The following is a 13628-nucleotide window of genomic DNA, read 5'->3' as shown; positions in this document are numbered from 1 at the left end:
AATAATCAATGAGAATCTTCGTATAATTCAACAAAATTACTGTAAACAACTATAAATAATGAATAATAAACAAAACATTTAAATAAGAACAGACCACAGACTAGAGGTGGGAATTCTAGTTCCTTGGGAGGAAGTAGTTCCTTAGTTCTAGTTCCTACAAAGGAATAGTTCCTTCAACTAGGTCTTTAGTTTACAATGGTTCCCGACTAACATTGACATCCCCATTGCTTGTTAATGGGTTTCGTTGTCAGTCAGAACTATTCACAGCATGATCTGTGTAATTTTTATAATGTACGAGGGGAAATATAACGAGACGTGTAATTGTGTATGTTAAAACCATATAGGTAAGTTTTATTGCAGATAAAAAAGTTAAAAAAGATTTTTTTTTTAATTTGAGAAACCAGGAACTAGTGCCGTTCATTCCGGTGTCGGAATAATTAGAAGTGTCTAGCCCTAGCAGTCAACTATTAAGCTTGACCAATCAGGTTGGTTAGCGTGGTTATGTGGAGTGTGTTAATTCATTTGTGTTTGTCAAAAACTCTAACGTGATTGGTCGGGCTTAATAGTTGCCTGCTAGGGCTAGACACAAGTAAATAATTCATTGGAACTAATTCGTTCACGGACTAAACACCTCTAACACATACCACACACCTCTACCACAGACCACACAAAACAAATTGTTGGTTAGTAGTAATCAGAGATATAGATGTAACATTTTTGCCACAGCTGCCAGGGCTATCCGGCCGTGTGATATATTCCCCTTCTTTACCTCACCCTCACAATCGTAGAATCGTAAACTTTTGATACACATCAGTCCAAGTTTATAGAACTTAGGAATATTTCCAAAACTCCAGTATTTTCTTAAACGATTTCTTTAATCTGCCTTTGCTACCTTGGTGTATGAATATTCTTTTATTATTCTTCTAATATGCAACCATCCTTTATATTCATATTACTGATAGATAAAAACAAAGGGACACTTTATCGTATAAAGGACCACATTATATATGTGGTTGTTTCTAATCCAGACGTGTACATACATATTAAAGTAAGCTACGTCGGCGTCGTTCCAGACAATATATTTTTTATATACAGTTAAGCAAAGTATGTTAGGAAAATATTTACATACCTACAATAAGATAAAACATATAATTAAAAAAAATATTTAGGTAGAGTCATAAACAAATAAAATATTAAAGAAACAAGGTCGTTTTCAATAGAATAATACAGATAAAATTGCAATACATGGGCAAATTTGTGCATATGCATTGAAGACAAGCATCTAAAATATTAATAAACAAATAAAAAAAATGTCTAAGGTGCAGGAATATTTTGATTATATCTTACCACTAATTTTAGAAGCTGGGAAGGTGAGTTTTAAATGTTTTTCAAAATCGGTGTTAATATAATTTTAATTTATTTAAAGATTCTGATTAAAGCCGATGAAATTGATGTACAATTTAAAGATTCTCATGTATGGGATTTAGTGACGATATATGATAAGAAAGTCGAGGAAATTCTCATTGATAAAATCAAGCAGAAATATCCGGATCACAGGTAATATCACACTGTCCTTAGTCAACAACAAAATGTTGGTAAATTTTTTTATTACCTTAATAGCATTTATGGCCGAAAGAATAAAAGCGAAAAATGTTTAACTTTATTCGCTATATTATTTGTCCAGCAGATTCTTTAATTTGGTTTAGCTTTGTTAAAATCTAGTTTAAAATTAAAGAGTTTTGGTCTATTTTGTAGTTATGAGTAATTTTCTGGAGTAACATCAAAGAATCTTCCTCTAGGAAACGCGAGATCTTGTAGTTGGTGAGGGTGTTCCTAATCAGATGCTAGGGGGAATCCTATCTAGTACTTTGGCTGGGTCTAAAGAGCAACTGACTGTCTTGTTTCTGGCTGTAGTGTCGTAGCCAGAGAATTGCATAAAGACGTATAACGATGCTGGATGGGACTACCCTCTCCGTCATACCAGGCACCCTTTACTGTCTAGGGTCATGTTTCACGGGCAGAGCGTGTAGGGGGTCTTGGCTTAACCGCCCGGACCAAGAGGAGACGACCTCACCAAAAACCTAAATCCTACGATAGCAGGACCAGATCAAAGGGACGCGTGGCTGGATAGAAGACTCTACAGGTTCAAAACCTTGGGGCACCAGAGGACACTCCATTGTATTCTCGCCTCCCTTCTAAATGCGGGGCACTGTAGAAGTGGACTGCCCTTGCGGTGAAGCTGAAGGGTAACAACACTGAGAATTGTTTAAGACAGTGCAAGTTCCCAGGGATCAATCCCAAAGAGAACTACAGTAGAGCCGGCTGACACTTGCCCGAGACCAGCCCCCACTAGTGGCACACAATAAGTCAGTAAGGGTCGGGAGCCTACCTCTAGACGCAGCAAGCTACCTCAGATCCAAAAGCCTCAGGTCCAAAAGCCTGAGGTATCTGGGAGTGCAAATTGACAAAAAGCTAAATTTCGAAGAACACATACATGCAGTAGTGGTAAAGGCTCAGACAACAGTGGCTAAATTAGCAAGAGTAATGCCAAACATCGGAGGTCCAAGGCAGGAGAAAAGGATACTTTAAAATGAAGTGGTCCACGCCAGTATTTTGTACGCCGCTCCAATATAAGTAAAATAATAATATAAGCTCTAATATAAGTAAAAAATGTATGTCCGAAAATGCTTAGTTTCGGAGATACAGGGTGTAGAAGTTTCATTTTTATTTCGATTTTTACCAAATATTTTTGGATGGAAACGTCAATATTTGGATGGAAATTGGTGTCTAAGAGTTTTTTGACATGAGAAATTTGATTTTGATGTCAATATGACTCCTACTTATAGAGGACGCCACCTACATATTTTTTAATTGGTTTGAAGAGTAATAATTTATCGTCCATACCTGTATAAAAGTACTGAGTAAAAAAATATACATTTACGACGTTTTTTACGTAAAAAAAATCTCTTGGTAAAAATCGCTACGAGTAATGGTTCTCGAGATATTTTGAATCGAAATTATCAATACCTGTCATCAATGACATAAATTAAACACCTTGACTAAATAGTTATTAGACTGAAATCATAAATTTGAAATGTTTTTGTGCTAAAAGTTTAACAGAAACTGTCTTATCATCATTTTTTCGAAGAAAAATTTATGATTATTTAAAAAAAAAAAGTTCCCAAATTTATCATTTCAGTCAAATAACTTATCTACCCAACACTTTTATTTTTTGCCAATAATGACATGTATTGACTATTTCCATTCTAAATATCTTGAGAACGGTTGCTCGCGGCGATTTTTAGCAAGAGACATTTTTTACGTAGAAAATCACGGAAATGTATATTTTTCACTCAGTAGTTTTATACAGGTACGGACGAAAAGTTATTACTCTTCAAAACGGTTAGAACACATGTAGGTGGCGCCCCCTACCAATAGGTGTCATATTGATATCAAAATCAAATTTGTCCTGTTAAAAAACTTCTAGTCCCCAATTTTCATCCAAATATTTGCGTTACTTCAAAAATTATTTGGAAAAAATCGAAATAAAAATGAAACTTCTACACCCTGTATCTCCGAAACTAAGCATTTTAGGATGTGGAACATTTATACGAACTTTTTTACTTATAACAGGATGATTATCTGCAGAAATGCTGTCGAAGTTTCCGGAATACAATTCGGACCACCTTGTATATGATCAGAAAACTAGAGGAAGAACAGATAAGGCTGATATCAAAAATGAAGCGAAGGAGATATATCAACAGTGGGCAACGAAGATGGGATGAGGCGTACGGTGAAAAATGGATACATATGTTAATCCCGGTTAATTCCAAGTATAAGAAGATGGACTGAACGAAAGCACAGACAGGTAGACTATTATCTTTCCCAGATACTTAGCGGTCACGGAGCTTTCGAACACTATTTATATCGTTTCAAGAAAAGAGCTAGTGCGGCCTGTAAATATTGCAGCAGTGCCATCGACGATGTCAGTCACACCATTTTTGTATGCTCGGCCTGGGAACCAGGTAGATAAAGATCAAAGGGATTTTTAAGGTACCCTTTAAAAAAGAAAACCTAATACACTCTATTGTGGAGGACGAAGATATATGGGAGGCTTTCGTGGCGTTTATATCAAAAATTCTACGACAGAAAGAGCTGGATCGACGGAGGGTTGAAGAATTACCAAAGTCTAACGTAGAGAGGGGCATCTGCGCCGAAGTAATGCGTGAGCAGTTCCAGCGCAGTTTGTCAAGCAAATAGGGTGGATTTTTTTTAGTCGGTAGGAATCCGGCACACCTCGGTCGCTAGAACAACAGACCAGGCGTCTAAGATTTTTTTTTTACCATTCCCAGAAAAAAAAGACGCAGCAAGCGACACAAGCTACCGTTTCGTCTATTCGGCTTGGGTCAACCACATGATGCAATAAACAATTTAATTGTATCATGGGTAAACCAGGCGGGCTAGACGATCCGCTGAGAGTAGGTCTTAGCGGACAAGTACGGAGATACCTCTGACTGTTCCACGAAGGATTTTCGCCAAAGGAAACAAAAGCGAAAACACTACTCGAAAAAGGGGAGAGTAAAGGAACCAAGAAACAGCCTGGCGCATTTCCACTAAAGGGCAAGAGAGAGCAAAAACCTCTCACCTCTGCTCCGACAAGGAGAGAAAAAGCCAGGATGGAAACCTGCCCATCACTGGGAGGCAAGCAGGGACGTATTACCAGCTTTGCAAGAACTTCAATGTAAGGACATCGAGTTGGCGAGTCATCAACCCACGGAAGGAGGGCCACGGTCAGGTCTCACAATAGGAACTGACCTCAAATCCTAGGAGGCAATAGAGAAAGAGAGATGTATCCTCTATTATAGATTCAAGACAACACCGGTATCAGGTCTAAAGAGAGACCAAGTTAAAGATGTGGCGAAAATGGAGACAGATCCTTCAGTCTCTACCTCAGCCGGAGACAAGCTCTTCGAATGTAAAGGGCACGAAGCCAAACCCAAATCGTGGAATAGTGTATAACCTCATAGGCGGTAGATGTCAACTCCTCGGAGGAAGAACACCTGTTGCCAGAGGAGAATGGGAAAAAATCTTCTCTACAACAGGAAAGTCACCATGTGTGATAAGTTATAGAGTTATAACTCAAGAAAGGGGGACACAATAGATTTCCCCACCCCTCATTCTACATTCTACAACATCACAGCATTTCAAACTCAATCGTATTGTAGACATATTGGAGAGGAAGAGACAGAAATAGGAAAAATAAAACCAATCCTGACAGACGATCCTACTTGGATTATAGACCCAATTGACGGTACAGCAAATTTTACCAGAAATCTACCAATAACAGCTATCTCGGTGGGTTTAATAGTGAATAAAGAACAAGTCTTAGGCATTGTATACAATCCTTTTATGAATGAACTATTTACTGCATTAAAAGGCAATGGGGCATATTTAAATGGCAAACGAATATTCACTAGTGGATGTAAAGGCAAGTAAAATATACTTTTTTTTGTAAATAAAAATAAAGCAAATTAATTTCAGACATATCAACATCGGTAATGAACTACGAAATATCCATTGCTAGAAGGAATGAGTACTCGTATAATCAATATCTATTCAGGCTGAAACGCTTAATAAAGGTTGTTCAGGGGTAAGCTATAAGATATATGTCAGGGTGTCACATTTTCGTGTGTTTTGCCATTTTTTTTGTTTACCGATTATTTTACCGAAAAGTCCAAGACATGCCAGCGTCACAAATTTTTAGATTTATACTCTGAATAAGAAGACTAAGGAAGGAGCATAATGCTATCCATGTATTCATGCATGGTGGGCGGAAAAAGGACTCTAGGGTGGGGATCATTGACAGTTCTGTTTGACGATTCATTTGACACATTTGAATTTGATTTGAAATTTTGTGGATTTGTCAGTCTTTAAGGAGCTTATTTTATGTTATTTATTATTTATTCTACTACTGATAGTTGTATAACGGTAGTAAATCTAAATGGAAATTGTGGCAGAACTTAAATTAACAGTGACACTATCGCGATTTATCGAAAAAGACTCTAAAATAGTTGGTTGTGTAGCGTGCGGTAGATCTCGGCAAAAATCGAGTGAAATAATGGAACAACTTTTCGCTAGTAAGTGACAATATAATATACATACGTGTAGTAAACCGATCATTTATGAAATTCACTTAAATTAACTAATTATATATTTTTTCTTGCATTTTTACTTTTATTTACTACTTGTCAAAGAATTTAGATACGTCAATTTGACTTACCTGCTTCAGTAGCGTATCGGATGTTTATGGTTATAAATAATTATTATAACTTATCTATTTTTATTAGAATTTTATATTTTTATAACAATTTTATTAACTACCTACCAACATTTATTCACAACGTAAAATAAAAAAAAATATTGAGTCTACCCCACGTCTACCCTACATCATATTTTTACATTTTTGAAATAAAATTAGAATGGCACTGATAAACCGGAATTTAAGTCGGCCATATTTGAGGCCCATCGCGGTGGACCTAAGATTTTTGATATGCTCCTTCCTCAAAGGATTTATAGAATTATATTTGTTTCTCTCGTTGCATAGGAATATAATAATATATGAAATGTCAAACTTCCATCTTGTCTCAATTCTCATTGTTTATTTTCTTAAGTGATGACACACATCACAAGTACATGCGAGAGGTAGCCCACGCTCTGTATAGAGTATGGCACTGTAAGAAGAATGTTGTTAAGAAGTGTTTCTTAGTAAAATTTTGGACATTTTTCTATCCCCAATTATCCCCAATCAAGTGTGGCTTTTAGATCAACTAGAATAGGGTACAACGGGATAACAAACACGTAAAAAAACTTTAACCAACCACAGAATTTAAAATCAAATTTAACGTTAACCTAACCTAACTTATACCAGGTGCGTCTCAAAAGTGGCTCACTCCAGAAAGTGGCTCACCAGATTTGGTACGTTAGTATACGACATAAATTAGGACGTATTGAGTTGTTTTCTGGCACTTCCTGTTTCACTGGAAATGACTACAACTTTTGATTTTTAAATGGCACCCTGTCGTATTGTAGATATATTGGAGAGGAAGAGTATTTTTTTACAATATTCGATAGAAAATGACACTCTGCGTAGAATGACATATTATATGTCAATTTTTGACATTCTCGCTTATAAAAAAGTTGTATTTTAAATTTCCAATCTAGAGTGCAATGGCTGTGTTAAAAACGCTAATTATTATTAATCAAGGAGCCCTGAAAAGAGATTTGATTTGATTGTCAAATGTTTTTAATGTCTTGTCCCGGCCGGTTAAAAGATGCCCAAATCGTATTCTTATTCATAACTGAATTTTTTCAAATGAAACGAAAGTGGTTCATTAGCATATTTGGAAAAAGCATATTTTTAAAAATAATTTGGTACTATACACTGGGTATTTTGAGTCAAATTGTCGTTATGAACGCCATGATACAATTTCAAATAAACCATATGCGAAAATGTTAAAAGTTGACATATAATATGTCATTCTATTCAGAGTGTCATTTTCTATCGAATAAAGTAAAAAATTACCGAGGGTGTCATTTAAAAATCAAAAGTTGTAGTCGTTTTCAGTGAAACAGGAAGTCACCGAAAACAATTGAATATGTCAATTGATCCTAATTTATGTCATATACTAACACACCAAATCTCGTTTTTTTATTTGAAAAATAAAAAAGTTATAAGGGTGAGCCACTTTTGAGAGGCACCCGGTATATAAAAATTGTGCGGATCTTTTATTTGAATTGAATCTTTGTTGCAATGTCGCAGAAAAAAACCTTGTTTCAGAAATATTTTATGCGAATTAATTTTGCAAGGTTGTACGAAGTAAAACACAGTTATGTTTTAATCACCTTTCAAAAACAATATTTCTTTAGCAAGCTCTCATCAATTACGACGCAACGTTTAGAAATCAACATTACAAAGCAAGCTTTTTGGGGATTGACTGCAATGTTGCAAATGTAATGTGAGGTTTTGTGCTTGGTGGGTATCCCCTTCACGTCACTCCTTTTAAAATTGTATGGCCTTGGTATAAAGTTTATTTCATTATTATCTTTGTAATTACATTCACGTATGAGTTTATCGGACCGTTTGAATTATCGAAAACAAAATCACTCCACAGACTTAGATCCATGGGTTGTCCAGTTTTAAGCCTTTGTTATGTCGCATGTGGCAGAACTGACGCCTACCAATGTGACGGACTTTATCCATGGGATGCAGCTGCAGGTACATTAATTGTTCGAGAAGCTGGAGGTCATGTCACCGATTCATCAGGTATATCTTACTTAAAAAAATGATATATTTGTAATATAAATGTAATATATAGTATATTTAACAAAACTTTGGTTGCACATCATAGTACGACCACCAGCAAACTCCATAAGACGATGCATATGGTGTCATTGATGACGTGCAACCGAAGTTGTGTTAAATATACTATATTAATAGGGCTACTCACTAGAGAGCAATACGCTTGTAGACATGCTTAGCAACAAGTTGCCCAACCAAATTGTCCAACAAAAACTATTACAATTCAGACCACCCTGTATATTATATTTTCATTATACAATATGATAAAAAAAACGACGTCAGGGATGGATATGAAATGAAGATCGCTGTCATTTTATATGTAAAATTATATGGGGAATGTCATCGTTCCTCATTTTCTAGCGAACTGGACGCCGTTTTATACAGGGTGGCGCCTCTCATACGCTGCGGAAGCTCCAAGGAGATCGGTAGTTTATATCGAAATGAAATTTTGGCAGCATATGTAGGTTAACTGAAAGCATTATATAAAAATATACCTATAGAATTATACAGGCTATTCCAAAAAAAGTTACACATCAAAGTTGTGTTTTTTCTAACGGAACACCCTATATATTAATTGATTTTCGGATTCTAAGAAAAAAATAAAGGTGAGTTTTATTAAAGAAGCATATCCCTAAAATCTAAGGATTTTGACATATTTCACATTTTGTGAAAATGAAGAGTAAATTTTAAATTTCGATAAAAGCTACCTAAATTTTAGTTGAGCTTGTATAGTCTGATATTTAATTAGAGTAACCATTGTATGTTAAACCAAACTGAAATTTGACCCGAAAAGTTATACATGGTGAAACAAAACTAATATGGACCATTAGTCACTTTTAAAAGCAAGTTACTCCTTTAATTTAAATGGAGCACCCAGTATATTTTTCCGGTGTTCAATGGGGAATTTATATATCTTCAAAATATTATTAAGGTTGCCTAACCCAAATAACGATAAATAATTTCCTAGATATTTTAATTTTTATGATTTTGCGTTAGTAGATCTTTATTATTTGAAAAAATCTAGGGTGGCTGTGTGATATACCTTTTGTTAATTTAACAAAAATTAGATACTGTAGAGTAAAATACTCAATGGTAGTAAAAAGCTACACCTTTAAAACATATTTTAGTTAGTACAGAATTAAAACTAGAATAAACTTATAATTATGTGACAAAAATTATCTAGAAGAAATCAAATGCCCAAAATGCTTCCTTTCCTGTTAACTGCATAAAATGATTGACTTTTCAAAAGGATTTTTTCATTTTAAAAAGCATATGTGGAGTTCTACCTCGAAAAGCAGCTACAATAATTTCTCTCATGTTGTCGATAATAGTTGGTCGAGTTTTCGAAGGTAGAACTCCACATATGCTTTTTAAAGAGGTCGAAACACTGTCTTTAACATATCCCCATAAAAAAAACACACTAGATAAAATCAGGAGCATTTAAGTATTCCATAAATTGGTGAATGCACACTGCATTCACCAACTAATAAAATCATAATAATTCTTTCTGACGTAGGATAAGTTTGCATTTTCGGCAAATTTCTTAGAATTTTTTTTTTGCTTTAACTGACACAAAATGATAACTAGTTGTTAAAGTTAGACTAATTAGACAGCTATGTTAAAGTAACGTCAGACATATCACAGCCACCTAGATTTTATCAAATAATAAAGATCTACTATGATCAAATTATGTAAATGAAAATATCTAGGAAAATCTTTGTTTGAAGGGTAGGCAACCTTAATAGTATTTTGAAAAGATATGAATTCCCCATTGAATATCGGAATGATATACTGGTTTACCATTTAAAATAAGAGAGTAACATGCTTTTAAAGTGGCCAATGTTCAATATTAATTTTGTCTCACCCTGTATAACTTTTTGAATCAAGTTTTAATTTGATTTAAAGTACAATAGTTAATTTAACTACATATTAGGCTATACCAGGTAAAATCCAATTTAGTCATAGTAGTTTTTATTATAATTTAAAAATTGTTCTTTATTTCTAGAAAATGTTAAATATGTCAAAAACCTTACATTTTAGTCATATACTTCTCTTATAAAACTCACCTTTATTTTTCTCCCAGAATCCGAAAATCAATTAATATATAGGGTGTTCAATTACAAAAAACACAACTTTGATATGTAACTTTTTTTGGGGACACCCTGTAGAACTCTCTATATTTTTAAAAATTGCTCTGAATTAACCTACATATGCTCACAAAATTTCATTTCAATACAAACTATCGTTCTCCTTGGAGCCTCCGCGGCGTATGAGAAGCGCCACCCTGTATACAGGGTGGCCCATCGAAAACGTTCCGCAAAGCATAACGGCCAGGGGAATTTTTTTTCAGAAAATTCAAAAACACGTCAATTTTGTTTGTGAAGGGGACAACTTTTGCCCCAAAAATGATTGCAAAATTTTCAACCCTCTAAGCCGGGGTGTCATCCCCAATTTTTTTTCAAATGGAAAGGGGGGTCAAGTGGTACCGCAATAAAAAGGGCTTTCTATTCTCTATATTTCCCCGCCTAAATCGGTCGAGTCATTGAGAAAATATGAAGGATTGAAATTTGAAAAGTTTATTTAAACATTTATCAGAGTAAATAAAAGAAGATAAGGATAAAAAATAAAATAAATGATAAGAATAAATTCTTTCGACCAATTTGCTGTTTTTTCTTATTATTTCTAGATGTTTACGCTTTTTTCACTTGCCACAAGGTTGAACGATTCGGTGCGGTAGTTGCTAGATAGCTGTTCTGTGACTTATGCGTTGAAGTTCTTTTCAATATCGTTAAACTTTTTAACAATTATTATGGTGTACTCACTTGCAGAAAAAGTGGAAATAATCGAACTTTATTTTAAAAATAATGAATGTGGCAATCGGGTTGCGCAGATATTCAATGAACGCCATCCTGACAAACACCGTTATGGCAAAATTATTCGCGAGTTAGTAGCAAAATTTCGCGAAACTGGTTCCGTTATGAATAAAAAGAGGCAGAGGAAAAATCATGTAGTAAATGAACCTATGGAGATATTCGTATTGGGCCAAGTTGTCATGGATAGTACGCTGAGTACAAGAAAATTAGCCAATGAGACCGGCGTGAAGCGTACAAATGTCCAAAGGATATTAAAAAACACAACAAGTTCCACCCATATAAAATTCAGTTGGTACAAGAACTCAACGAAAACAATTTTGATCGTCGCTTGCAATTTTGTGAAACTATGAGTGAACGAGTGGCGAATGATAATAATTTCCTATTTAATGTGTGTTTTTCGGATGAGTGTACTTTCTTTTTGAACGATGTAGTTAATCGACACAACTGTCGGTACTGGGCTGAGGACAACTCCAAGGTTTTTCACGAGGTGCACACATAAAACCCTCAGAAATTGAACGTGTAGGCTGGTATTTTTGGAAATTCTATTGTGGGTCAGTTTAACGATATTGAGAAGAACTTCAACGCACAAGTCACAGCTATCTAGCAACTACGGCACCTGATCATTCAACCTTGTGGCAAGTGAAAAAATGCACAAAGATCTAGAAATAATAAGAAAAAAACTCAAATTGGTCAAATGAATTTATCCTTATCATTTACTCTGATAAATGTTTAAATAAACTTTTCAAATTTCAATCCTTCATATTTTCTCAATGACTCGACCGATTTTCAAAAACGAGTCGGGGAAATATAGAGAATAGAAAGCTGTTTTCATTGCGGCGCCACTTGACCCCCCTTCCCATTTGAAAAAAGTTAGGGGATGACACCCCCGCTCAGAGGGTTGAAGATTTTGCAATCATTTTTGGGGCAAAAGTTGTCCCCCTCACAAACAAAATTGACGTGTTTTTGAATTTTTTGAAAAAAAGAATACCCTAGCCGTTATGCCTTGCGGAACGTTTTCGATTTCCACCATAAAGTAAAAAATATGTTACATATCACATTTACATATCTGATACATTTCTTTTTTGCTTATTTTAGGAAAAGAATTTGATTTAATGGATCCTAACTACCTGGCAGCAGCAACAAAAGAGCTTTCAGATGAATATATGAAAATTGAAAGAGTCGCCGATGAAGAACGATTACGCCAAACAAAATAGCAACATATAAACAATAACATCAATACGATGACTTAAATTTGCAAATGCGCACGAGCAGATCGAAACAGAAAGGAATATTTTACCATCATTGGAAACAAACATTACCTATAATATGTAAAAAAGTATAATTATAATAAATAATATTAACTTATTATTTTTTTCTTAGGACTGAGAACATTGTTCTGTACATTTGGTCATATTCCCTAATATATCAGTATTAGCTAAATCATAAGATTAATTTAAATACAATTTCTTTACATTGTAATCTTTAAACGTAAATATCTTGAAAACAGTTCATCGTTTCGAACTAAACAAAGAGCCACCTTTTTACGTAAAAAAGTCCTTTTTTATGTCATGTGTTATTACTGTATCTATAACGATAAAAGAAGCACCACCAGTAGTACTCTCCACCCTAATGAAAAGTACTCACGGCTGTTTACAAAAAAGTGTACCAAATGTCAAGATTACCAATATTCTTAAAAATAAAGAAAATATATTATTTTTATTTACCTTTTCATTGTAAGGCGAATGTTTATAGAAACTTTTTCTTTTACATATTAATATACAAATATCTGTAGAATCACCCACCGAAGTTAGATATTATACTATTTTTTGACACACTGTATACATTGTTATTTAAATATACAGTGTGGTCCGAATTGTACTCGGAAAACTTCGCTAGCATATTCTACAGATAAAAATACGTAAAAAAGTTCATATAAATGTATGTCTCAAAATTCTTCGGAGATACAGGGTATAGAAATCTGGACATAGAAAATCTCATGTAAATTTTAAAAATAATAAGGTTGCCCCATTTTATTCTACAGAAAAAATTATTTGAAACTTTTTAAAATACCCCTTAAAATGAAGCAAATTGTTCATTTTGAATGATCAATACGAACTCGTTCTTGAGCTATTAGAGATACAAACATAGTAAATTAATCAAAAACATAATACGGTCCTGATCAGAATAAAAAAGGCCACCTTCAAATTCAATATTTTAATGCCAAATTGACTTTATTGTTTGTAATTTGTTTAATGCATATTGACTTGCAAAATAACACAATTAAAGAAAAAAAATAATTTAGTGGTAGTATGAAGGAAAAAGTCTACAGGTTGTAAAGGATTTATTTTTTGTACATTTTCCAAATATGCCAGACCAGTACTTATTCAAGACTAAGA

The 13628-nt window shown here is 34.3% G+C and overlaps 2 protein-coding genes across 2 annotated transcripts in view; one reads left to right on the top strand and one right to left on the bottom strand.

Annotated features, from left to right (window-relative positions):
* The window catches only part of LOC115883870 (ATP-dependent helicase brm-like), a 220412-nt gene that overhangs the window by 163408 nt on the left and 43376 nt on the right, over positions 1 to 13628 (bottom strand). The window lies entirely within an intron of this gene.
* On the top strand, positions 1066 to 12566 carry LOC115883878 (inositol monophosphatase 1-like). The gene is made up of 6 exons (XM_030902296.1): positions 1066 to 1370; positions 1427 to 1557; positions 5226 to 5488; positions 5542 to 5650; positions 8172 to 8323; positions 12328 to 12566. The coding sequence occupies exons 1-6, from the start codon at positions 1311 to 1313 to the stop codon at positions 12444 to 12446; spliced, it is 834 nt and encodes a 277-aa protein (XP_030758156.1). The 5' UTR covers positions 1066 to 1310; the 3' UTR covers positions 12447 to 12566.

This window comes from Sitophilus oryzae, unplaced genomic scaffold (assembly GCF_002938485.1).
Source record: "Sitophilus oryzae breed Bouriz unplaced genomic scaffold, Soryzae_2.0 scaffold_2006_pilon_pilon, whole genome shotgun sequence".
NCBI classification, from domain to species: Eukaryota; Metazoa; Arthropoda; class Insecta; order Coleoptera; family Curculionidae; genus Sitophilus; species Sitophilus oryzae.
This window is presented reverse-complemented; position numbering and strand designations above follow the sequence as displayed.

Coding starts and splice junctions, on each gene's coding strand:
- LOC115883878 (XM_030902296.1), top strand. CDS start 1,311: ATGTCTAAGGTGCAGGAATATTTTGATTATATCTTACCACTAATTTTA. Junction 5,651..8,171: donor TTAATAAAGGTTGTTCAGGG/GTAAGCTATAAG, acceptor ATCACTCCACAG/ACTTAGATCCATGGGTTGTC. Junction 8,324..12,327: donor TCATGTCACCGATTCATCAG/GTATATCTTACT, acceptor TGCTTATTTTAG/GAAAAGAATTTGATTTAATG.